Source organism: Pteropus vampyrus, unplaced genomic scaffold (assembly GCF_000151845.1).
Source record: "Pteropus vampyrus isolate Shadow unplaced genomic scaffold, Pvam_2.0 Scaffold27, whole genome shotgun sequence".
NCBI lineage: Eukaryota > Metazoa > Chordata > Mammalia > Chiroptera > Pteropodidae > Pteropus > Pteropus vampyrus.
Window position 1 is genome coordinate 9,316,778 of NW_011888808.1, and position 25,010 is coordinate 9,341,787.

General features: G+C 35.9%; 1 protein-coding gene across 2 annotated transcripts in view; it reads left to right on the forward strand.

Moving 5' to 3' along the window:
* The window catches only part of CDH6 (cadherin 6), a 118,813-nt gene that overhangs the window by 78,293 nt on the left and 15,510 nt on the right, over window positions 1–25,010 (forward strand). For both annotated transcript variants that reach the window (XM_011356442.2, XM_011356443.2), the window contains exons 3-7: window positions 11,276–11,570; window positions 14,527–14,646; window positions 16,633–16,800; window positions 18,976–19,163; window positions 20,981–21,234. In XM_011356442.2, coding sequence (XP_011354744.1) covers window positions 11,276–11,570; window positions 14,527–14,646; window positions 16,633–16,800; window positions 18,976–19,163; window positions 20,981–21,234 — 1,025 coding nt within the window. The remainder of the gene's footprint in view (window positions 1–11,275; window positions 11,571–14,526; window positions 14,647–16,632; window positions 16,801–18,975; window positions 19,164–20,980; window positions 21,235–25,010) is intronic.

Below are 25,010 nucleotides of genomic sequence, written 5' to 3' on the forward strand. Positions count from 1 at the left end.
GGATACTTTAGAGTTATGAATCTGAATAATAGTCCCTCTCTCAAGCAAACTACTTATTTTATAAAGATATGGCTTTAACTTTTTAGATCCTAAGTAAGAGTCAGCATAAGATTATTATATCCAATATGTTTTTTATCTTTGAAGAAAAACACATTTTGAGAAAAGTCCATTAGCTAGTGAGGACATCATTTTTAAAAAAATTTCTACCGTTTGAATCATCAGGTCCCCAATGTCTGCATTTATCTATTAATATTTCCTTCTGAAGTGTAGTTGTAGTGTCAGTTAGAGGGAGAGAGGACAAGAAAGAAGGGGAGGGTGTGTGTGTGTGTGTGTGTGTGTGTGTGTGTGTGTGTGTGTGTGTGTCCTTAGATTTGGCAATTGTTGAAGAGATTGCACTGTAAGGCAAAAAAAGTAGGTTTGTAACTGGTGAGTTACAACACCTTACTAAATCAATTTTTGACTGGATATCTCACTCTCAACTTGATTTACCACTGGCTTTTTCAAAATGAAAATGTTAGACTAAGCAGGAGCTGAGACTAATGTCTTGGTCTGCCAAAGGCCTTGGACTTCCAAAGCCAAGCAAAAGGCAGTAAACAAAGCCTTTTTGGGGAAATAACTTCATGCAGTGCATAAACCAAAAGGCATTTGTTTAATTGATAAATCCCAAACGGACAATAACATCTATTACAGTTTGTATCATTTGTGCCAATAGAATTTACAAACAATTTAGCCTGGGGTCTAATATAATAAATACAATGAATCCAGAAACATTGTAAGTGTTGTTTGGAAAGTGTTGTTTGGCAGTATGCTCTCATGTGAACAAACATAGACTTGGGAGTCAGGCAGACCTTGGTACCCTTCCCCGCCCTGCCCTTAACTTTAGGTAAGTTACTTAACCTCCCTGACCTGAGTTCCTCTGAAAAAATGGAGAAAGCGAAGCTTATCTCTTGGAGTCCCTGTGAGACTTAACTGGTGTAACGCATGGTGCACTCTTGCAGTACCTGACATGTAGTAAGTGCTCACCAGGGGTCAGTTTTCCTCCCTTTCGCTGGGATTCTTAAAGGGCCACATGTAGTTTCAGTTCACCTTAGGTTTCAAAGATAAGGAACTTCTGCCTTGGTTTCCTATTGCTGCTGTAACAAGTTACCACAAACTTAGTGGTTTAAAATTGTACAAATTTATGATCTTCCAGCTATGGAAGTCAAAAGTCTAAAATTAAGATGTCTGCAAGGTATCCTTCTGGAAGCTCTAGGGAAGACCCTTTTCCTTGCCTTTTTGAGCTTCTAGAAAGCTGCCTGTACCTTGATTCATGGTCCCTTCCTCCATCTTCAAAGCCAGCAGCATAGCACCTTCAGTCTCTCTGCTCCATTGCACATTTCCTTCTCTGACTCCTTACTTCTTTTTCTTGTAAGGACCCTGATGATTATACTGGGCTCCTGTGGATAATCCAGGATAATTTCCCAACCTCAAAATCTTTATCTTAATCCCACCTATAAAGGCCTTTCTTTCATGTAAGGTGAAATGTGACATAGTCCCTGGTTCTTGGAATTAGGATATTGACATCCTTGAGAGAGCCATTATTCTGCCTACCACAGCTACTATAGCACTAAAGTTTTGTCCATTTAATACTTACTCTGGTACTTTTGACATTAAATTCAAGGTACTGAATGTAAAAGATAAATATCAAGGGAAATAACAAATCTCTCCTGAGTTTAGGTTTAAAATTCTTTCACTTTTAGCACTTTGTCAAAAATTCTCCTCCATATAATACAAAGTCTCTTTCAGTGGTTATTAAATCTAACAAAAAATCAAAGATTAAATTGAGTGGGGTCATGGGTTATCTCTGAAAATGCAGAATACTTTACAGTATATTTGAGTGTATATTAAAAGTTACAAGGTTTACAATGAGAAATAAAAATGGGAGGATAGAAAGATGATAATACAGGAGAGAGAGAGACAGAGACAGAGACAGAGAGACAGACAGAAAGACAGGCAGAGAATTCCATCAGTAGTTATCGGTGGAGGCAATTTTGTCCCCCCAAAGGACATTTGGCAATGTCTTGAAACACTTTTGGTTGTCACAACAGGAAAAGTACTACAGGTAGCTAGTGGGTAGGGGCCAAGGATCCTGATAAATAAATAGGACAGGTCCCACTACAGAGTTACCCAGCCCAAAATGTCAATAAAATCCTGAATTAAATCTTTGTAACTCAGGACTTAAAATATTGTTTGGTACAGAGTAAGCATTTAATAAATGTTCATAAAACTGAATGTACACATCCGGAGAAAACATCTGTGTTGTGGTTAACAGACTAGACTGTGGTGTAAGACAACCTGGACTCATTTCTGCCCCTGTTGGTTGTATGATGCTTATTTTGCCTCAGCCTCCTCATCATTTAAGAGGTGATAGGAAGAGATTCATGATGAATGACAAATTATATAATCTTTGTAATAAGTTCAGCATATTTCCTGGCCCATAGTATGGGCTTAATAATGTCTGCTATTATCATTTTCCCAAATCCTAGCCAGACCAACTGCCAAATGATGAACCATATTAAAGAATGCTTTAAAGATAAAATATTTCCACTGTTATAAAAATCAATCGAATTATTTGTTTTATATAAAGGAATATAATTTTTCAGGTCATTATACAAGGTAATATGGTATAATAGAAAAAGAACATAGGATATGAAGACAGCCCCATCCTAGGTTTTGTCAGAGGAAAAGAGATTTCCCTAGATTCTTTTAGAGCCCACTTACCATATCAAGAAGTAGGCCTGATCAACCAGAACAAAACTCAATAAACTCATTTACAAATGTTATCACCAAAAACTATTGGTGTCAGGCTCTAGGCTACAGGTCATACTTCTGCCCCACTTACCTTTCCAGATTTTATCGTGAGAATTCGCTCTTTCTTCCACCAAAACTCATATGGTAGGGTATTCCTGAAACCAAGAGAGGGATTTCACATTTCATTTTTTGGCTATTAAATACACACGTGCACTGTCCTGTGTGTATCTGAAGTCATTTTTACTGCCCCAAGACAGTGTTATCTGAAATCCCAGGAGGGAGCCATGGGAAGTTTGTAGGTAAAGGTGAAATCAGAGTATTTTTTTCCCTTTTCCCTCTGGAGCAATCATGTAGTGAGAGAGAAGCCCATTTTAGTTCCCAGGAGCCTTCCAAAGCTTCTCCAGAACAAGAAAAATGTGGATCATCCTACAGATGGTACTTACCAAGGACAAAGCAACTCTATAGCTACAACCACACATACCAAGGGCAACAGAGGTGTCACAGTCAGACATCAGGAACTATATGATGGCTATGGGGGAGGCAGGATGGAGCTAGTCATCTTGGACCTGAAAGAGCTAAGATCACAATGTCACCTGCCAAAATCACAGACACCACTGAGAAAAGTAATGGAGGAGAGACATTGTCTACAGAACAGCAGGCCAGAAGGCCATACAAGCACTTCCTTTGGCTCCAAAAGCCCCCAAACTTCCCTCTGATTTGGGCCATGTGGCTCTCTCTTCTTCGTACACCCATATGTCATCTTGGACTGGATCAGGGACGAGGGGAGGAAGCAGAAGCCAGACAGACTAGGATTTACTTAAAAGAGCTATCTTAAGAGACTATGTTATTGAATCAGGCAGACATTATTGGATTGCCTTAAATTACTGGTTTGCTATTCAACCTAATATCAATGGGATTAGAGCTTGAGGGATAAGTTCTTAAAAATTAGGAAGCTGCATCTTCCCTTGCACATCTGAGTGCAGCGTGAGAAAATATGGGATCTTGCAACTCACGGGAAGGAGTGTTTCTGTTTTAGCTGACTTCGTTGCTTTTTTTACCTGAGGCACATACTGAAGGCTTCCTCTAATTTTCTCCCACACTCAGCTTTGAAACTATGCCATGTACTCATACTGGGTGCTAAGTCACTTTTCCTCCAACAGTAATCTAAAATTCTTCAAGAAGTTTTCCCAAACCATCAAAGAGCTAACATATTCCCTGATTCCACCTTGTCCTACTTACAGGTTCCTCCTATGCTGTTCTCTACCTTTTCACTTACCTTGTTATTCCTAACACTTAATAAAAGTACTCAACTGTCTAATTTCTGCTTTTATTCTTTAGCTTTTAAAACTGAGTCAGTATTTTCAAACCTAAATTGCAAGTTTATAGAAGGCAGGTATTAAATGCTTTTTACTCATTGCTTTATGCAGCCCTTCGGGCCAATAAATGTTTTAAAATGATCTTGGTTGACACTTAAATTATTTTTATTATGGAACAATGTTTTCATAAAATGGAGTGTTTTCCATTCATTATCCATTAGTTTCTGCAACAGGATGACACTTGAAATATTGTTCAGTAAAATCTTGCAACTTCTTCACCTTTAACAAGTGATTTCTGTCCCAATACTCAGTGTACCTACAATGGTCTGTGTTCTCAATATACTGATAACTTCTCTGTTCTTTACAATGAATACAAGTGACTTTATTATTATATTGAGGTTTAATTGATTATTAAAGGAAAATTTTTCGTTCTAAGGTGATAACTTGCATTCCTCCCTCAGACTGCTCAGCTTAGACCGTGTGCCTACTGTTTGGTAATGATTGCTAAATTATCTGGCAATATCAGGAATATGCATTTTTAATTTTATTAAATTTATTGGGATCACATACGTATTTTTAATTTTATTAAATTTACTGGGATCATATTGGTGAATAAGATTATAAAAGTTTCAAGCATACACTTCTATAATACATCATCTGTATAGTGCAGTGTCTGTTCACCACCCAAAGTCAGGTATTCCATCACCATATATTTGACCCCCTTTATCTTCTTCTACCTACCTGCTACTCCACTTCCCTCTGGCAGCCACCATACTGTTGTCTGTTTATGATTTGTTTGTTTGTTTGTTTGTTTTATTTGTTCATTTGTTGCTTTATGTTTTATAGCCCACATATGAATGTAATCATATGAGGAACATACATACTTGACACATAATTTTAAAATCAAGTGAGGAAGGGGATAGAGGACACTAAGGTTTACTGGTTGCCTCCTATGTGCCAGAAATTTCCTTGATTATTGTTATGCTATCCAATTTTATCTTTATAACATTATTTATTCATTCTTTATAATCATTCATTATTGAGGATCTATAATGTGCCAGTATGTTGGGTGCTGAGAATACAGAAGTGAACCAGACAGGTTTGGTGCCTTCCTTCACGAAACTTGCATTCTAACTGTTTGCTGATTGAACTATGAAAACAGCTATGAAACAAGTCATCCAAAAAAAAAAAGAATTCACTGATTGCTAAGTGGGGAAAAAATTGAGAAGGTATAGCTAGGGACTCTAACTTAGACTAGCGATTTAGGGAAGTCTTTCCTGAAGAGATAATGATTATGCAGACTTGACAAATGAGTTGAATTAACCAGGTGTCGATGTTCAAAAAGACTTTATGCCAAGGGGACATAAGCAGGGAGACCTAGATATGAAAGAGACTAACATATCTTCAAGAAAATGTAATAAGTAGACTAAGCTAAAACAAAGAGTGTCACGGAGAGAATGGTAGATGATAAGGCTAAAGAGAGGGACAGAGACTGTGGTGGAATTTGGATACCATGTTAAGGAGTGGGGATAAGGGCTTTATCCCAAGGGTAAAGAGAATACACGGAAATATTTAATTAGAGGAGAGTGGCACCTTCAGGGTTCTTTTCGTTGTTTAAGTTGGCCTAGTTACAGAAAGGAAAATAAATTGAAAGGAAGCAAGACTGAGTGTGTGTTTGGTGGGCCTCAGATCAATGAAATCAATGAGAAATGGTGGTGGCTTACACCAGGGTAATATCAGAGAAATAGAGACAGGTAGGTGAGTCAAGATATAGGAAAGAGGTAGAATTGACAGGAGTTGGTAGCTTAATAAATAGGAGGACGAAGGCAGAGAAGAAAGTCTGGAATGACTCTCCGATGGCCTTTACAGAGATGGGACATATAAGAGGAGAAACAGGTTTGGGGGAAGAGGCGTTGAGCTCAACTGGGAAGTACTAAGAGTAAGTTGTCTAAGAGACTTGCCTGGGAATCAATTATATCCCTGACCCTGGAGCTCAAGAAAATGATGTGCCGTGGAGTTACATATAGATTTGGGCATCAAAGGCACATAAATAATAATTGAATACATGCAAATAGATAGAGATGATCTTTGGCGAGACTGTGTGAAATGAGAAAAAACAAGAACCTAACACATGGGCCTAAGGATTACCAGCTTTTAAGGGACAAGTATAGGAAGAGTAGCTGGCAAAGTTAATTATTCTATCTTATAGATGACAGAATGAAAACTAAGATAATTTAATTAATATAGTTGATTTATTGGAAGGTCAGAATTCAGACTCAAATCTTTCTACCTTCAAAATCCACCTTCTGAATACTTCATGTTCATGATGCAAGAATAATTTATTGAAGTGTGTTTCTGTGAGTTAGGCCCCTGTTAATGTATTTTACATACATTATTTTATTAATTTTCAGAGCAAAGTACCTGTAAACTAAGTATCATTATTATTCCTATCATGTAGATAAGGAAACTAACACTTGGAGAAATTAACTAAATTCCCCAAGGTTACATGACTTAGCACATTGTATGAATTTATACCCATTTCTTTCCCTCGTTTTAACCATTATGATTGTCCTAGTTAAGGCAGTAACTTGAGGACTCATCAGAATTACGTGGAGGGTTTCTTAAAACAGACTGCTGAGCAACACCCTTTGAATTTCTGATTCTGGAAGAAGGTAGGGCCCAAGAATTTGCATTTCTAACTAGTTCCACCAATCTGCCAAAATCAGGTGCTATCAGTGTTTCGATTTGTAAAATAATCATTAGATATAACTTAGTTAACTCATGCTAAATCATTAACATTAAAATATAGCATATTAAAAATATATAATATAAAATTTTAGTAAAAAATATTTTTATTTACCTTAGCCCTATAATCTCTAAAATAGAATCTACTTCTAATCCCGCCACGTATTTCAAGCAAGGTTGAAATTCTTCCTGACATAAACTCTACCCAACAAGCTCTTCACAGCCATCACAACATTAAATACACTTATTAGCATTATGTACACATGCATTATATAGAAAGAAATATGTGTAAAATGTACATATTCATCTATACTGAATTCAGTTGAGTCTCAGTTAGTCCTAACTTGATTGCAGATGTATTTTCCTAATTTAAAATAACATTCAGTCTATTTAACACAAAGGTGTTAAAGGTGCACTCTCTCTCTGTCGTAAATCCAGTTTCTCCACCTCAATCCCAGTGAAACACTTTTTTACTACAGCTGGTCTCTGATTGTCCAATGACATCTCAGATTGGCAACATTACATTTCTTTAAGGGCCATATTACATTTGCATCACAATCTACGAGCATATTAGCCACAATCCAATTTTTTATTTCGGCAAAAAAATCTATACTTCTTTCCCTCAGCCCCTTTCAGGCTATTGTAGGTACTTTCTTATGTGTGCCATGGAGGTAAACTTTCATTTAGACTCTGTTTTCTGTCTAAGTACATACTTATAATATTCACTTTGGTTTACTGGCTCACAGTGATCCAGTGATGGGTAAAAGAGGAATGAGGCAGCATTAGCCAGTTTTATGAACCACTAAAACTCTATACAGTGAGTGTTATACCTTTGAATTGGAGTCAAAATCAAGTTGAAAGTTAGCCCAAGTAGCAGGTATAAAGATGCTGGCACTGATGTGGTGACACTCTCCATGTAGACAGGGCCATGTCTACAATCCAAATTCCTGCATTTATTAGTCAAGGTGCTGCACTTTAAAAAATAATAATAAATCAACAGAAAAACAAACAGATCAAGAGCTATTTCTGGAACAAAATGCTGTAGGTAGAGAAGTAAAAAAGTCCTGCCAGCGCCAGATGAGGTGTGACTTTCTGAAGGAAGTGAATAATTTTTACTTCATGGTGAATTGTTAAAAGTGAACTAGATGATTAAACATAATGGAACAGCCCCATTAAACTGAAATTAGTAAAAAACATGCCTCTGGCAGCCTACAACATTTTATTTGTTGTTGTTTAACTTGCCTGTTACAGTGGCCATGATGAATGACATCACAAAAGAAAAAACTCCAATTAAAATCTAAGTGCTCAATAAACCCCTCATGTCTGCTTGTCACCACCCCCTTCACGAGCACTGAAGTCTTATGTTTCCTCTTTTCCCCAAAAAGAGAGAAAAGAACTGGCCCCCAGCGAGTTCATAGGGAGGAAAGTGGGGAAAGAATACACAAAAGCTTTCGGAGGCTTCTGCTCTGTGCACTCTGTCAGCCTCAGACCCGGCACTTAGAGGAGGATGAGGTGAAACTCTTTTATTATCACACAACGCCTGAGTGAAGAGATGCATTTTCCCACTAGTTTTCAAATACTGATAAGTCAGAATTAGGATAGGCAGAGCAACCCATGTTCACCCTCTTCGCTGGTGTCTCCACGGCCCTTTCATATCGTCTCGGGCATTTGTTCTATAAGTCATCGAAATGGTCTCTCCTGATGGCGAAAAATAAGTTTCTGATTACTTTTACCTGAATAAATCTTGTGACCAGATGTAATATTCACCCACTGAGTGTGCAACAATTACATATTGAGAGAGATGACAGAATGGGCCGAGGGGAGTCTGTAATCTAGTGGAACACAGAATAAATCACGTGGAAAAATGGCAATTGCCTCCTGGTAGAAGAATACTGGCTTTTGATAATAGATTTTACCTTAGAGATAACCAGGTGTTCGCAAAATTGGGTTTTCAAAGTCCTCACAACAAAGTTCTCAAAGTCGAAATAGAAGCAAAAACGTGCCTATTGTGAACTAAGAGCTAATAATAGTAATGATATCTTAAATTCGGAAGGCACTTTATAATTTATGAAACACATATTGTGTTTTTATTACGTTTATGTAGCGATTAATGTAATATTTATATATAGTCTCTAATTAGACCTTCACGACAGCCTTGTCCTGTAGCTCTTATTATCCTCATTTTATTAACAAAGATCCTGGCACAGGAAGGTTAATTGACTCTGCTACAAGCCGATATTTGGTGAGTGAAAAAGAATGAGCAAGGCCTATACGTACGACTCCTGGTGTGGTGCACCTGCGCTGTCTGAAGCTGCTAACCATCGCCACCCTAGAGCCAAGCCCCACCGGGCGGTGATTTTGGTTTCGTTACTCACGAGTTAATGAAATAGCTATTTAAGAGCTCTCTTCAGTCATTAGAATTTGACGGTGGAGAGTTAAACTTTCCCCAGTGGCTCTTTCTGTGTAATCATGGTTTCAGCGTTCCTTAGCATATCACATTATACAAATCATGGAGTACTCTTGTTTTACATTTCTTCTTGCGTTTGCCTTACTTCTAAGCAATTTCCTCCTGTTCGCATTTATCTTCCATTATTTCTGTCAAATTGCTTTCAAGGCTACTAATTGTATGAATAATCCCTTCCTCAAACTCTGCTATTAACTAGAATTACCTGTATGGCATCGGACGCAGTTTCCCTATCTCTAAAAACAAGGAAGTTGCAACGAATAATCTATAAGGCCTCTTCTTGCACTTGAATTCTAATCCTCTTATTCTTTTACACGAGCTGTGTGATTTGGGAAACACTGCATAAACTGGAACGTCAGTTTTCTTGATTCTGCAATGATGGATTCAATTAGCTCATGTTCCCAAAGTGTGCTTCTTGGAAAGCTGTTACGGGAAATATCAAAACGGATCACACCCAAAAAGGCTTGTTTACACAAGAGAGTTTGGGAAAGCTAAGTTAAATAAAGTTAAGTACAGTTTTGAACTGTAGGCACTCACAGTCTTTCATATGTTAATTGGCACTGGATGACTCCAAGAAAGAAGTATTTCCTAGATTTATTAGACCACAGAACGATCTCAGCATTTTGTAAGAATGATATTCCATGGGATACACTTTCAGAAAGGCTGGGTTACATTACTTAAAAGTTCCTTTTTTGCCCAGCAATCTTATTTTAAAATGTATTTATGGATACTACTCTGAGTATTCCATGCAGTACTAATCAAGAGGACACAAAGTTGGCTTACCTGCTACTACTGTTGCCGTAACTGCTGTAACATGGCCCATATTCCGTTTAGACAGAGTTGAAATAGGTAGAGATTAGCAGCCTTCTCACTGAAACTCGTCTGTACGCAGGTGATACTTATAACTGGGGTGTGAAAGTAGTTCTCAGTAAAAAAACACTTTGAGAATTTGTGAATAGGGCTAGTTAGAAGACCTCTGAGATACTGCCTAAACTTTTGCTGAAGTGCATAAAGGGAAATACAGGAAATAATAGGAAGTTGACAATGTGGAAACAATCTTTGAGATAAGAGACATAGGCTACTTTCTAAGTTAGGATCATCCTCTTCCGCTTCATCACATTCAATCCTTCACCCAGACCCATTTCACTGACTGTTAATCATGTCAGAGCTTCTGCTGTGATTACCTGCAGGAGCAAGAACCCATTGCTTCATAAGGCAGCCTATTCTACCTTTTAGATGGTCCTTTCCCATATCACACTAAAATCTAAGTATTAAATGTTATTACAAGTGATCTTATAAATTATCTAGTCACGGGGTTTTCAAGGCATTGTCCATGGAAGCACTTAAGATGTTTCTCAAATGCTCCAAGTTGAATTTCATAAATGAATAAGTAAATAAATTTCATATCTATGTAGAAAATTGATTATAATCTCTACCATATTAGACTCAAAGAGATTGACTAGCTTCCCTAAATTCACTAAGATAGTAAAGTATAGAGAGGGAACATACCCAGATCTCTCTGATTCAAAAACCAAAATCCTTTTCTCAATAATACAGTGCTTCTCTAGTGTGTCTGTGTACATAAAAGTGAGGAGGAGAATATATTAGTAGAGCCTGAAAGCTCTAACAAGAATAATGAAAATAGCTTCATTCCAGCCAGGCTAATATGTTCTTGGGTGTCTTGCGATTGCTTTGGCTTTTAGTTTTCCATTCTTAAAAATAAGAATTACTAAATTTTCTCCAAGCTCTATCCCAGTTCTGGAAATTTCTATGATTATATGAAACATGTTCATTAATGAATGGTATTTACTATAGAGAATTTAAGTAATAATAAAAGGAAAAAACCATCACTCCTTAGAAAGGATTGAATGAAAGTTAATGTAGCATGCATCATAAAGACAAACAGTTTAGGATCACATGCTTGACTTTTACTTTCTTTAATTTTTTTTTTCTACACTAGTTACATTCAGACCAGGATAGAGGAGATGGATCACTTAAATATATCCTTTCAGGAGATGGAGCAGGAGATCTCTTCATTATCAATGAAAACACAGGGGATATACAGGCCACCAAGAGGCTGGACAGGGAAGAAAAACCTGTTTACATCCTTCGAGCTCAAGCTATAAACAGAAGGACAGGGAAACCTGTAGAGCCTGAGTCTGAATTCATCATCAAGATCCACGACATCAACGACAATGAACCAATATTCACCAAGGAGATTTACACGGCCACTGTTCCTGAAATGTCTGATGTCGGTGAGTGAGATGTGATTTCAACCATATAATATTTCTCCTCTAGTACATCAACTGAATAAAGAATCCTATGAGTGAAATCTACTGAGTTGAATAAATTTGGTTGCTAAATTCTAAAAGTATCATAATTCGAATTATTTATGTCCTGTCTGTAGGTATCCCCGTGTTTCCTAATATCATTCTAGTCTCATTTTATTATTTTTGAGAAAACAGCATTTCCTCTCAAGATGAAGGTATGAAAAGTGGCAGAGTGAGAGTTGGAGACAGAAGGAGAGACCATCTCATCTACTTCCTCTCTCACTCCATTTCTTAGGAAGCCTTTTCTATTTCTCTTAGCCCATACTGGTATTAGGCTCCAGGTAAGGATATCCCCAATGGAAACAAAAGTCTGGATTTACCATTCAGACTAAAGAATAATGATGGTTGCTTTAAGTAACTATATTTGGAGAAGAGACTCAAAGAAAACTTTTTTTTAATCCATAAATAATACGCATAAGATATTTAAGGGATATATCCTTTACTAATTGGTGGAAATTAAGAAATTTAAGCAATAGGGAGAATTGATATTTTGTACACAATTCTGCAACCAATTTTAAAGTTAATATGTATATTTAATTTTCTTAGATTGGGAGAAGGTAAACAGTGTACACTAAGAAAAATTCCCACTCTTAGCCACATTAATACACTTCATGGGAGACAATGACAAATTTTAAACTACTTGTGTAAGGATTATTTTAATTTTCATTCAGTGTCAAATTCAAAAGGGCTAACTTACATAATAAAAATGTTTCTATAATTCTGTGAATCATAAAGCAGAGCTGTTTAAGTTCACAGTTCCAAGACTTTAAAAATATCTAATCCATAGAAATAATTATAAAACATCTAAATTTTTCTTGCAAAGAAGTTGCTTATCTCATTACTCGAAGTTACTTTTTCTTTTAAAATAAATCACAGACCATCACCAAGCAAAAAGGAAGATTAGAATTCCTTTAAGAGGAAGATTTGTTAGAAATAATATTTTTCCACTAGGTGGTAAAAGGCAGGAAAAATTAATAAAGGATATTCTTGTCATCCGCACCACCCAGAGCAATCATAATCAGATGTGCAAGTTGTCACTGTACAACCATAGGGGGTGCCATTCCCTTTTGAAGCCATTATAGAATTAAATATGTATTACAAATATTTAGGGGTAGCTGACAGAAACATGCTTTGAGAAAGGGAAGGCTTTTTTTCTAATTTGCACACAGGCACAGTTATGTTGATATTCATCATTATCATAAATTAACATGTCATTATTCTGATATATAAAGACATCTTTAAGAAATTACATAAAGAAACAATAGCAGGCTGGTATAAATGAACTCTGGTTGCAAACAGACCTGAGTTTGAAGTTATCGCTACTAATAAGCAGCAGTGTGGCCTTGGGTAAATGACTTGATTTCCCTAATCTTCCAGTTCCATAGCTATAAAAAATAAATAATAAATGTCAACTTCAAGAGTTATCATGAAGACAAAAGATGAAAACAAGTACAGAGCCCCAGTAAAATATCTGGCAACTAGCAGGTGCTCAAAACATCCAGATAATCACATTCTAAAAACTATTAAATTGTGTATTAATGTCAAATACGAACATGTTTGACTTCTATTAGCTCTCGCTCTAAAATCATATGACGGTCTCATTCTCCCCAACTCCCTCGCTAAATTAAAAGGATGCATGCTCTATCTCATGCACCAACATTTGTACATCCCGAGCATCCAACCTTGACACAATACATTTGTTCAATAAATGAAATAGGTTAGATATTACAAAAGCAATGTAAAAATTCTAATATTCCCTAAATGTAACCTCTCTGCCCTGTTCATGGACAGAACTCTAGTAGTATGCTTACTAGTTATCGAATATGAATACCAAAAGTCGGCCATAAAATGATCTTAATCAGAAGGTCTTCCCCTTTTTTGGAAGTCATAGACCCCTTTGAGAATCAGATAAAATGTATGGAACTTCTCTTCAGTGAAATATACATGCAGGCATATACATAAAAGTTTGCATGGCATTTTATTGGGGTTAGGAGCACTTGAAGGCTATTAGGCAAATGTGGTCCCTAAAATAATAATGCTGATCGAAAACATCAAAGCCTTCTTTGTACACTTAATTACAATCATTTTGGTATTATAAGTTCCATATGTGTCTCCTCTGCTGTTTCAATTAATTCTTTATTTAATCCAATACTACCTCTTCTAAGGTTCAAGGCCTTTCAGTCTCTTAGAATTATCAAATAGATGTATCATTTAGGATGCTTTTATTTCCTAGTAACAGAAAACCCAATTCAAACTAGTTTAAACACTAGAAGTACTTATTGGCCACATTACTTAAGTCCAAAAGTGAAATGGGCTTTAGACGTGGTTTAATTTGGGTTCTAGCTATTTCTCTGCAATTTTCTATCTTATTCAACTTTGTTCTCAGGTTGCCCTCTCTAGGGTCACTAAAATAGCTGCTGCCTTCTCAGTCTCCACTTCAGCACATTACAGTTTAGGAGAAAGGGCATCTCTGACACAGAATTTACAGCAAAATCATGAGTGGCCCCCTGACAGGACAACTCCTAAACTAAGCCCTGTGGACAAAGTCTTGCAAGATTCAGATTGACTTGAGCCTGGCAAACTTGAAAGAAGCACCATCGCAAGAATCCAATCAAATCCCCTCTTTGGAGATGAATTGAAATCAGTTCACCCAAAGCCATGATCATTCCCATGCTTCCTAACAACATTTATAAGTGGTGATAACATTCCTTTAGAATGAGGAATCTAAGGCTATTTTAATCTAGCATACTATTGAAGCTCCCCATCCCCTTGCCTTGATAGTTTTATACGAAAGTAAGATCATGCTTTCTTTTTATGTGTGTGTATCAAGGATCTGCAGTGGGTCCTCAATTTATTTTTAATTCATGTTGTGTCATTACAGGCACATTTGTTGTCCAAGTTACTGCAACTGATGCTGATGATCCAACTTACGGGAACAGTGCGAAAGTTGTGTATAGTATCCTACAGGGGCAGCCCTATTTTTCAGTGGAATCAGAAACAGGTTAGAATTGCTTTTTGATCTTCTTTTTACAATCTATAATTTTCATTGACATGCTCCGCTTAGCTAACGTATTTTTAAATAAAACCCTCAGTGTGATCGAATTTTCTTAGATACGTCTGCCAAATACCAGTGATATATTTATAAGCATGACACCCAAATCATTTTAATCAAGAAATCTGACGACGGATCTTTTATCCACCATGTTTAAATATGGTAGATTCAGAAAAATTATACATCGATTTTTTGTTTTCTTCCACTTTTGGATGAAGCTAGAAGGCCAATCCCTTCTGATGGCCATTTTAGCTCTTTATAAATATTCTGAGTCTTCTTTTTCTAGTTATTTGGTAGGATTGCATCTCTCTACCCTGTTCTGAAGCCAGATGTAGCCATATGATTTATTCAGGCCTATAAAATGTAGCAGTGATGTGAGTCACTTCTAAGCTAAACTTTCAGACCTGGTTTATACAATCTACCATGTTCCATTCTTCTTGCCACAGTGGCCATGGATGGAAACCGATGTTGACATACATTTCCAGCCTGGAAATCTGAGTGTTACCATGAGCATAGTTTCCTGTTGGTCTGCTCAGAGCATGAGCAGAAAATAAACTTCAGTTGTATTATGCAACTGAGATTTTACATTGTTTATTATCACCTCATTGTCTGTCCTATCCTAACTGATGTAGCCTTAATAAAGTGGATTTTGCCTTAATGGAACCCTTTTCTCGACATCTCATTTTTCTGCACTTTCTCCACAAAAGAGTATATAAATATGATTTTTTTTAGTAAATATTGTTTGTACTGTCTAGTAAATGCTACACTTCTCTTTGTTATAATAGGAGTCAAGTTCCTTTTATACATTTTTCAAGCATCCATTATTAGTAGTAGAAATAAAAACCTTTCTAAGTTACTCATCCAGTTGAAATCGATGTGTTAACAGGTGCAATAAACTTGGAAAGAAGCCCAAGGAGAAAGAAAATGTTGAGTTAAAAACAATGAGGATGAAAATTTTAAATTATTAATCTTAAAGCACAAAAGGCTAAGGTGATCTGTATTTAAATAGAGAAGTACTATTATTTCAAGAACAGAAAGCAGCTGCACTTTCAGGACTATAAGAATAAAATCGACCTGTTCTCTAAGGTATTCTTGTTAAAAATAAAAAAAATAAAAAAAGATATTTTCAGCTTCGTTAGTTGTTAAGCACTGGAACGTGTTACCAGAGAGGGTTATAAAGACTTCTCCAGTGCTTTTTTTTGAAAGAAAGTTGTCAATTTAAACATAAATCCTACATAGAGATTAGGCAAACTTTAAGAAGTTTTTTCCAACTAATTATTTTATAACTACCTAACAATAGAGGTAAACTTAACTTAAGAATGTTGGTCACTACCGGGACCCGTTGAACTAATGTTCACATTAGCTTTAGGAAAAATTAAATTCCCTAGGATCATACAATATGGTAATTATGAGAGAACTGATGCTGTGTTTTTTTAAGACCATAGTTTTGTGGTTTAGAAAATCCTCAGAACATTTATTATGGTGGGTATATTAGCTGAGCAATTAGCCAACTCAGTAAAGTGAAACTCAAGTCAGTTCATGTATATGATTTCTTAACAATTCCTTCATAATACACCTAAATGTCTTTTACCAAGCAGTTTCAGTCTTATATTACTGTGCCACATGCCAAATAATACCTTGCTGTGTCATCTTGTAACACTTAATATTTATACTACTTATAGCCTCTACTATTGCAGGGTTTGACTTATTCTCTCTGTTTTACAGGTGGGTTTTTCAAAAATATATCTATCTACCCTGCGTGGTTTTAATTTCCTTCATTATAAAGCCTAGCTATAATCATTTTTATGTCACCTAAGACATCTGCATAGTGTTATACAATATGGTGGCTGACAATCTGTATTTGTTTGCATAAATAAATGATTCCTAAAATATTTTTAATATATCCCTTTCCACTTCTGAATTTCATATCCGTAGGTATCATCAAGACAGCTTTGCTCAATATGGATCGAGAAAACAGGGAGCAGTACCAAGTGGTGATTCAAGCCAAGGACATGGGCGGCCAGATGGGAGGATTATCTGGGACCACGACCGTGAACATCACGCTGACTGATGTCAACGACAATCCTCCCCGTTTCCCCCAGAGTAGGAACATTTGATGGAATGACTTTCTTCAGTGCATTTTTGTAAAACTCTAACTTCAAGAATGATATTTATTTTTCCCTTATTGTTATTGTCAAAATTAGTGGATTTAGTAAGAACCGGCACTTTTATTAAAAATGAGCTGACAGTGCTTACGTTCAATAGATGTGAACATTTATGTTCCTGTATTGGTAATTATCTGAGCAATTTCTGATATGGCCGTGGTCATAAAAGCAACATCATTGTTTTATTTTTCCTTATTAAAAAGACAACCACAGACATAAATTTGCTTGTGCAGAACACATGTATCCAACAAGCATGCCGCTGTTTGTTAGGAAAATTTTGACTTTATATTTTGTGAATTTAATCAGCTGTGTAATCTCTTTTAAATCCTCACAAAGCTCTGTAAGGAGAGGATTTATCATTTTACTGTTTCTAAAAATACATCTGTGGAAATAACTATGTACTTAATCCATTTGTACTCATAAATAGTTTTCTACATTATGGTTAATTGAGATCCTGAAAGACATATCTAAAATCATTAACTCTCATGATTACAGAAGAAGGAAGAAGAAGGAAAAACAACATTCATAAATGCCCACTTTGTATCAAGCAGTGCACTAGACCCTTTCACGTAGAGCACCTCAAGTGGGTACTGGTTTTAATGTAATTTTCTTCCAAGAACAAAATTCCTTTCTGACCATGATTTCCTAAGAAAATTACCTGAATCCTGTCTTCCAGAAGAAAATAGCTGCCCAAATATTAAATAGAAAACCCACTTAATCAATCATGGCATTTTCTAAAGCTGGTCAGCTAACATTTGCTTCTTTTATAGTAGAGATGCACATGGATCAACAGGAAATAGTTTTATTTTCTTGACTTTTTTCAAGTAATTAATCATAGTTGGCTAAATACAAAAACAGAATAGCTAACTAATTTCTGATTAAACAGGTAGAAGAAAGGTTTTAGGAACCCTAAAATATCCCCCACAGAGGCCCAAAGTGAAAAATATCAGGATCGCTGACACTTTACCTAAAAACCTCCTTTTCCATACGGGAATGGATAACAAAAGGATTGATCCCCACCTTGATGTCACAGAGACCCTACCTCACCCCGCTGTCTCCTTGGGTAGCCTGTGATCATTAGTGAATAATGTACTGAGGCATGAGAAGGCAGAATATAGAAAGGGGTAGGGGACACTCCAAGTGGAAGTTGAATACACCAGAGAAAAACTTGACTTGTTATCATTTTAACAAGGATGAGCCCAATACTAGTGGGTTAATATTATTGAAGGATTATATTCTAGTGGTGTCATAGTCTAAATTTTTTCCAAAATAATTTGTATGTATGGTTGGAAAAATGTATGAGATGACATAAGAATATGTTTTGTTTTACTATTTTATTTTTTTGGCCCTTAGTCCATGCTGGCCTGACAGATCTTATATGTTGCACATGTAAACTAATTTTGCAACATGAGGACATAAGAAAAGTATATGTCTGTGAAATACAGGTTTCTAATTAGTAATATAAAGTCAAAAACGGGAGAAATCTATGCATAGAAAAAATAATATAATAAAACTTAAAAGAAGAAATTAATCAAAAGGAAAAACATTAAGAACTTTATCTTTCAATATATTTACCTATATCCCTAACTGCGACTAGACTAGCTCCATGTGTAAGTGAGAGTATCTACTAGGATTCATTCTCCAAATTGCTGTAATTTATTTTCACCTTCAGTTATTATTAGCAATGACAGAAAGAACTCTTTTTAAAATTACCTAGTAATTGGCTTAAAGTCGCAGTTCAGTTTAAATTCTTTTCTATTCTTTCTGCTAGATTACATTAACAGGAGGCTTTGAAAGCTTCTGCACCCTCTTCTTCTAACAGTTCAGTCTTTCTCACAATCACACCATAAACTTGGAAGCCTATTTACAGGACAAGAAAAGTGTTCTCCATTTGCAAAGAGACAGGTATGAAATAGAAGAAATATTTGTAACAATCATGAAAGTAAAGACGTACGGAAAACAGGGCACCATTAATTATTTTAAGGAAAGCACAAATCTGCTCTCATCCAGGGTAATGCCTGAAAGAACTGCTAGAAAATAGGCTTTGTCTCGATTATGATAGAATATATTTAGTATACACATGTTTGACTTATATATTTCTGGTGGTTAATAGGTACATACCAGTTTAACACCCCTGAATCTTCCCCACCGGGTACACCAATCGGCAGAATGAAAGCCAGCGATGCCGACGTTGGAGAAAATGCTGCAGTTGCATACAGCCTTACTGAGGGAGAGGGGCTGGACATGTTTGATGTCATCACTGATCAGGAAACCCAGGAGGGGATTATAACTGTCAAAAAGGTAATGCTATCTGTTAAATACCATACAAATGAATGCATTTGAGTTTCTCTGGTCCCCAAGTAACTGGGGACAATTACATCTCACATAAATATTCCTCTAGGTTCTCGTTTTACTAAGTATTTTTTTTTAAAATACCAACTCTAATTACATTTGAGATCTCTTCAGTTGGCTTTTAGGGGTCTGCAATAATCTTATGCATTTGTTAATTCCATACTTTCAATACATTTTTATCAAGAACCTCTTACGTAAATAAAGAAGCAAATGGTATACATAAAAGTACATAAAATAAATAATATAAATGAACAATAAATTTAAAAAACAGTGCCAGACACTGTTCTAGATACTGGAGGCACAATGGTCCACTGAACAGATGGTCTCTGCTCTCACAGAACATACATTGTAGGGAGAAAAGAGATAAGGAAATAAATAAACAAACGTGTAACAATAACTTTTGATACATACTTTGAAAGAAAAGAGTAATACAAGCAGAGATAATGATGACCTGAATTAGAAAGAGAGGAGATATAAAGACCACAAAAATAAATTAATTAACACGAATTTCCTGAAACACTTTTAGCTATTTTTAGAACAGAATATAATAATTTTTTTATATTCTGAATTCCTATTCCCCCCATGTATTTATTCACTATTCATCCCCTCAAATTGTCTAGTGTGACAGAGCAGTATACAAAAGTGTGGCAACAATTAAAAACTAATAAACTATGTGCTTCAAAGCTAAAAATAATATTAATTTTGGTTACTTTTTTACTGATTTCACTTATCATGTATGGTGTAATATTTTCTCTCTCCTTTAACACACTGTTATATTTGCTGGTAAATATAAGCATAGGGAAATGTAAATAACAAGAAAATAATTTTTTTCCTCTTTGGATTACATGTCTTAATAACTGGAAACACAATGAAACATGTTTAAGTGACACTCAGACCAATGTTTTATACTATAATATAATTAAGAAGCCCATTAGTGTGCATTAACCTTTTTAATTTTTCTGGTGCCTTATCAGATTCAAACTGAAATTTTGCCTAGCTGACTAAATCACATTCACTAATGTCTTGATTAATTGTGTTTCTAGTGAGTCTTGTCATGTTATCATCTAAAACTAAAAGTCAGCAATAAGCTGACTCTTTTGGGGGGGATTCACTATGTCTCCAGAAGCAGGGATACCATCCTAAAGACCTCTGACAACAATGATCATTACTTTCTTTGGCAAGTAATTAGCCCAATGCCCTTATCAGAATAGCACTTGGAAAATTTTGTCACCTCATGCAAAAAAAAAATTAATCACTTTATATGAATAAGGAAGAGGGAATCATCATGCAAGCCTGTGCTTCTCAATTCTGGCTACACATTAGAATCACTAGGGGAGGTGTTTAAATGTACAGATTCCCATCCTCCCCCCGCAGACACTTTGGTTTAATGGTCCAGGATAAGGCTTAGATATTGGCAAATTTTAAACACTCATCAGGTATACAGTTAAAGCCAGACGTGACAATATCTAACCCAGAATAATCTACCACTCACTCCTGCTTCCAAGTTCCCTTTCCTGGCCACTATGCCTTGCACCCCTGCATCCATTTTCAAGGCAACAGCAGGAATGGTTTCAGCCCATGCTTTCATCGAGATCGTGTGGCATCTGAGCTTCCATACCTTTGCCCAATATCACACCGTGTAGTGACGTGTCTAAGTAATATAATCCTATTCATTTACCAGTGATGTGCACTGAAAATGGTTCATGTCTTGGCTTTCTGTGTCTCATTGGCTTTAAATATGTCATTCTTCCTCCCCCACACACAAGCTCTTGGACTTTGAAAAGAAGAAACTGTACACCCTCAAAGTGGAAGCCTCCAACCCTCACGTCGAACCTCGCTTTCTCTACCTGGGTCCATTTAAAGATTCAGCCACTGTTAGAATTATGGTAGAAGATGTAGATGAGCCCCCCATCTTCAGCAAACTGGCCTACATCCTACAGATAAAAGAAGATGCTCAGATAAATACGACAATAGGCTCGGTCACAGCCCAAGACCCAGATGCTGCCAGGAATCCTGTCAAGTAAGCACACTTCTGCACCACGTCTCTGTTAGAAGTTTCGGTCGATTTATATTGAGATATCTGCCCGCATGTTGGAAAAAATGAATCCTTTTTATTTCCAATTCAACACTGTGTCTTCCTGAAAAACTACTCTAAACAGCATCTTTTCTATCCTTGCTCATCATAAATATTATTTGAGCAGCCGCATACACTTTAAAAACACGAAGTTTGGGAAGGAAAAACATAAAATGAGTTATAAGGAGTTTACTGCTTACATAGAAGAGGTAGAAGGTAATGCCTCTGAATGGCCTGAGATTTCTTTTTTAAGGCCTTAAATATGTTAAAGAGTGATGTGGGGAAAGCGTCATGAGAATCTGTTTTTCAAGTGTGGACAAACCTACCGCGTAACACCTAGAAGCAGAATTATGCTCCATTTGGGTGCGTAATTTTTTTCTTTTGCACGAGTAAATAAAAATGAGAACCATTTCATGATACGTGTTTGTCAAATCCTGGGAAAATTAACAGAGCTGAATCCAGTTGATACCATGCAAGCAAGCGCTATTTTTCCTGTACTTTCCTTATGCCTTAGTTGTAAATCATGTTGCAAGAAAGCCCCACTGCCCTAAGACTGTTGATGCTTCAGTGTACACTCTAGAATCTTATCAAGAAAGCACTGGAGTGCACCAGCCTGCAGCCATTAGCCAGAAGCTGAGTTGACTAGATGAGAAAAGTGCTAAACCAAAATATCATTGTGTAAATTATTCCCCATAAAGAAAGCAAGCAGGCTGAGAAGCTAGAGGAGCTCTCGCCAGAGAATCCACAAATATATTCTAATCAGGGCACCTGCCTTGTACTAGGCAGGCATGCTTAAGGCGGTAGGGAAAGACAGAGAAAATGCCAGGTCCTGATCTCATGGAGCTTACATTCTAATTGGGACAGACAGAAATAAGCAGGGAAAAATAAATTGTGAGTAGTAAAATAAGACAGTATGGAAACAATGGGGATCTGGGGTACTATTTTAGGTAGTGTAGTCAGGCTTGGCCTTGGTAGGAAATAATTTGAGTAAATATTTGAATGAAATGAAGGGATGAATACCATGCAGATATCTCGAGGGAAAACATTCCAAGAGAGGGAACTTCGAGGGTAAGGTCTGATAGCTCATCATGTAGGAGTAACAAGGAGGCCTAGGCAGGTAGAAGACAGAGAGCAAAGCAGGGAGTGGTAAGGTATGAGGCTATGGAGAGTTTTGTTAGGTGGTGACTGTGGCAGGTCCCACTGGGGTTTGTAGGCCCTGGTCAGACCAGATTTTACTCCGATTGAGGTAAGAAGCCATTGGAGAGATTTATCTAATCCAAAACTACCTTTTAAAAGGATTACACTGGCTGTGCATGAAGAATATTATTGCAGATAAAAGTCTGAGGCTCTAAGGCAGTCATTTTCTAACTTTTTAGCCATTGAGCCCTTTGTTCAAAGGAAACCTTATGGCAAGTCCCACATCTAAAACACAAAACTGGCTGGCTTGCTTTCAGGGAATAATTTTAAATCATTGGGAAAATAAACTCTGTTGTTCTATCATTCTACTGGAATTGGACTATGGTCAATCCAAAGTAGCCACATGTGAGCTCCATAGATCAAAATTTCCTTCATATACCTTTAATATTGTTAATAAGGAAAATGAACAATGGCCTTCACTTGTATAATAAAAGTAATTTTAAGTACTTTCACAACTATTCTCTCACTTGGAGTTTGTTCTGTGTAAAGGAAAAAATCTTAGCAAGTCAATGTCAAGACCAATTTAAAAGTGTTAATGCTGGAAGCTTACAAATGTGAGTTCCGTTTGGTTTCCTCTTTGACGTGTCAACATATTTTTAATTGAAAGAGATAATATCTTCTGGGAATTTAGGCTCAATTTTTATGTCTATTTTTCCTTTTATACCAAATACCATTTTTACCCACTAAATTATTTCATGTTTGTGAAAAGAAGTAGTTAGTTTGTCAAATTGGGTTGGCTGTCAGCTAATTTTGAAGTTTTTGGGGTTTTTTTGTCAGCCCTCCTGTGGTACATACGGATTTAATATATAGATGTAGATTTAAGAATAGAAATATACATAGATATATTGGTATATAAATGCATATTTCAGTGATTCTTTTTATAGGATAAAATTGATTCTTATATTAGGAAAGTACATTTATACATAGATTTTGATTATTCAAGACATACATATTGAACAACTAAGTGTTTGACAATATGTTAGGTACACAATTAATGCTAGAGAATTCTTCCCCCGAACACTGATATATCATTATGCAGGCACAAATCTTTAATTCTTCAATCATATAAAATAATTTTCTCCCAATAACTTTATCACAAATGACCTTTGATTTTCATGAGTCTTATTAAACTGTCACGATAAATACATATTGTGAAAACTTTACATGCAAACACACTTCCTTTCCTAACCCGCAAACTTTCCTGACTTGAGGATACATTAGAAGATGAATTATTAAATCATAAAATACAATAAAGTTCTAGAAGAAAAAAAAGAGCCACCTAGCCAAATGATCTGCTACAGTCATGGTGAGATTGATTACCTTGTTCTTTATCAATTATGATTATGATTAATGTGACTAGATGGTAAATAGCCTGGATATAAATTAAAAATACTTTGGATAGAAAAACAAAAAATAAATAAGGCTTTACGTGCAAGCATCTCTCCTAAACAATAGGTTTTCTATTAATCTTTAAGTATTCTAATTAAAGAAATGAAATAATGTACATTTCGGTATTCTCCAAGTAGTTATTTTCTCTTTAAAATCAAAAACTGCTTTCAATTAAAAGTTCTTCACCCTGTACCCTTTATTTCAAGGCTTTATGGGAAAATATGATTACTTGTAAAACTTGAAACTATAGTAGGAAGAAAGGAGACAAGAAAAGATTATTGCTGTATACGATTGTAGAAGCTAATAGCGGCAAAAAGCAACACGTCTTAAGCTTGACATTTTTCATGAAGGAAAAATATATTTGTAGATAATTATTGAATTTCTTTCAGAATCTATGAATATTGAGATTTCCTTTTTCGTAATTATGTGCTATAAATATTTACCATTCTCAAATTAAAAATGAAGAAAGGTGATCAAGCAAGTTCAGTGCTGTTGCCTAAATTCTTAATAAATATTGATTTGTGATAAAAATGGAAAAAAAAATAGCTGTTTCATCTGTTTCAACCCTTTTGATAATAAAACATTAGATTTATGTAAATTGAAACTAAAATTCTAAGCCAACTTGAGATATATGTACATATCCACTGTGATCTTCATTCATTCTCTTTAAAGTCAAGCTTACATAGCCTACGTAATGGAATATCTATTTTATTTTGACCCCTGCTAAATGACAAAAAAAATAGATTGATTAAAATAAAATGTATTGTTTATTATAATTCACTAGTTATATATTAAAACAAAATAATTAACTGAAATAGAATCTTAGACAGGCTTAGTAACAAGAATTTGTTTTTCTTAGAATATTCATAATTACACATTTGTGTGACTAATTAGGTCATTTAGTTAAACTGTGTTTCTACTGAGCTGACATTTTAAAATCTCCTACTATGATATTAATTCTTTGAATTCTCCAAACTTCTTCGTAAATATTTATCAAGTTCCTACTCTGCTCTGGGCACTGTGTCCCAGCCCTTTTGGCTCTCTGGTGTCCCGTTCATCCTTAAAGTGACTGGTCCTTAGTGTTTTTCTCCCTTCACTGGACATTCTCTTCCTAGACAATTGAATAGGAAATCTAG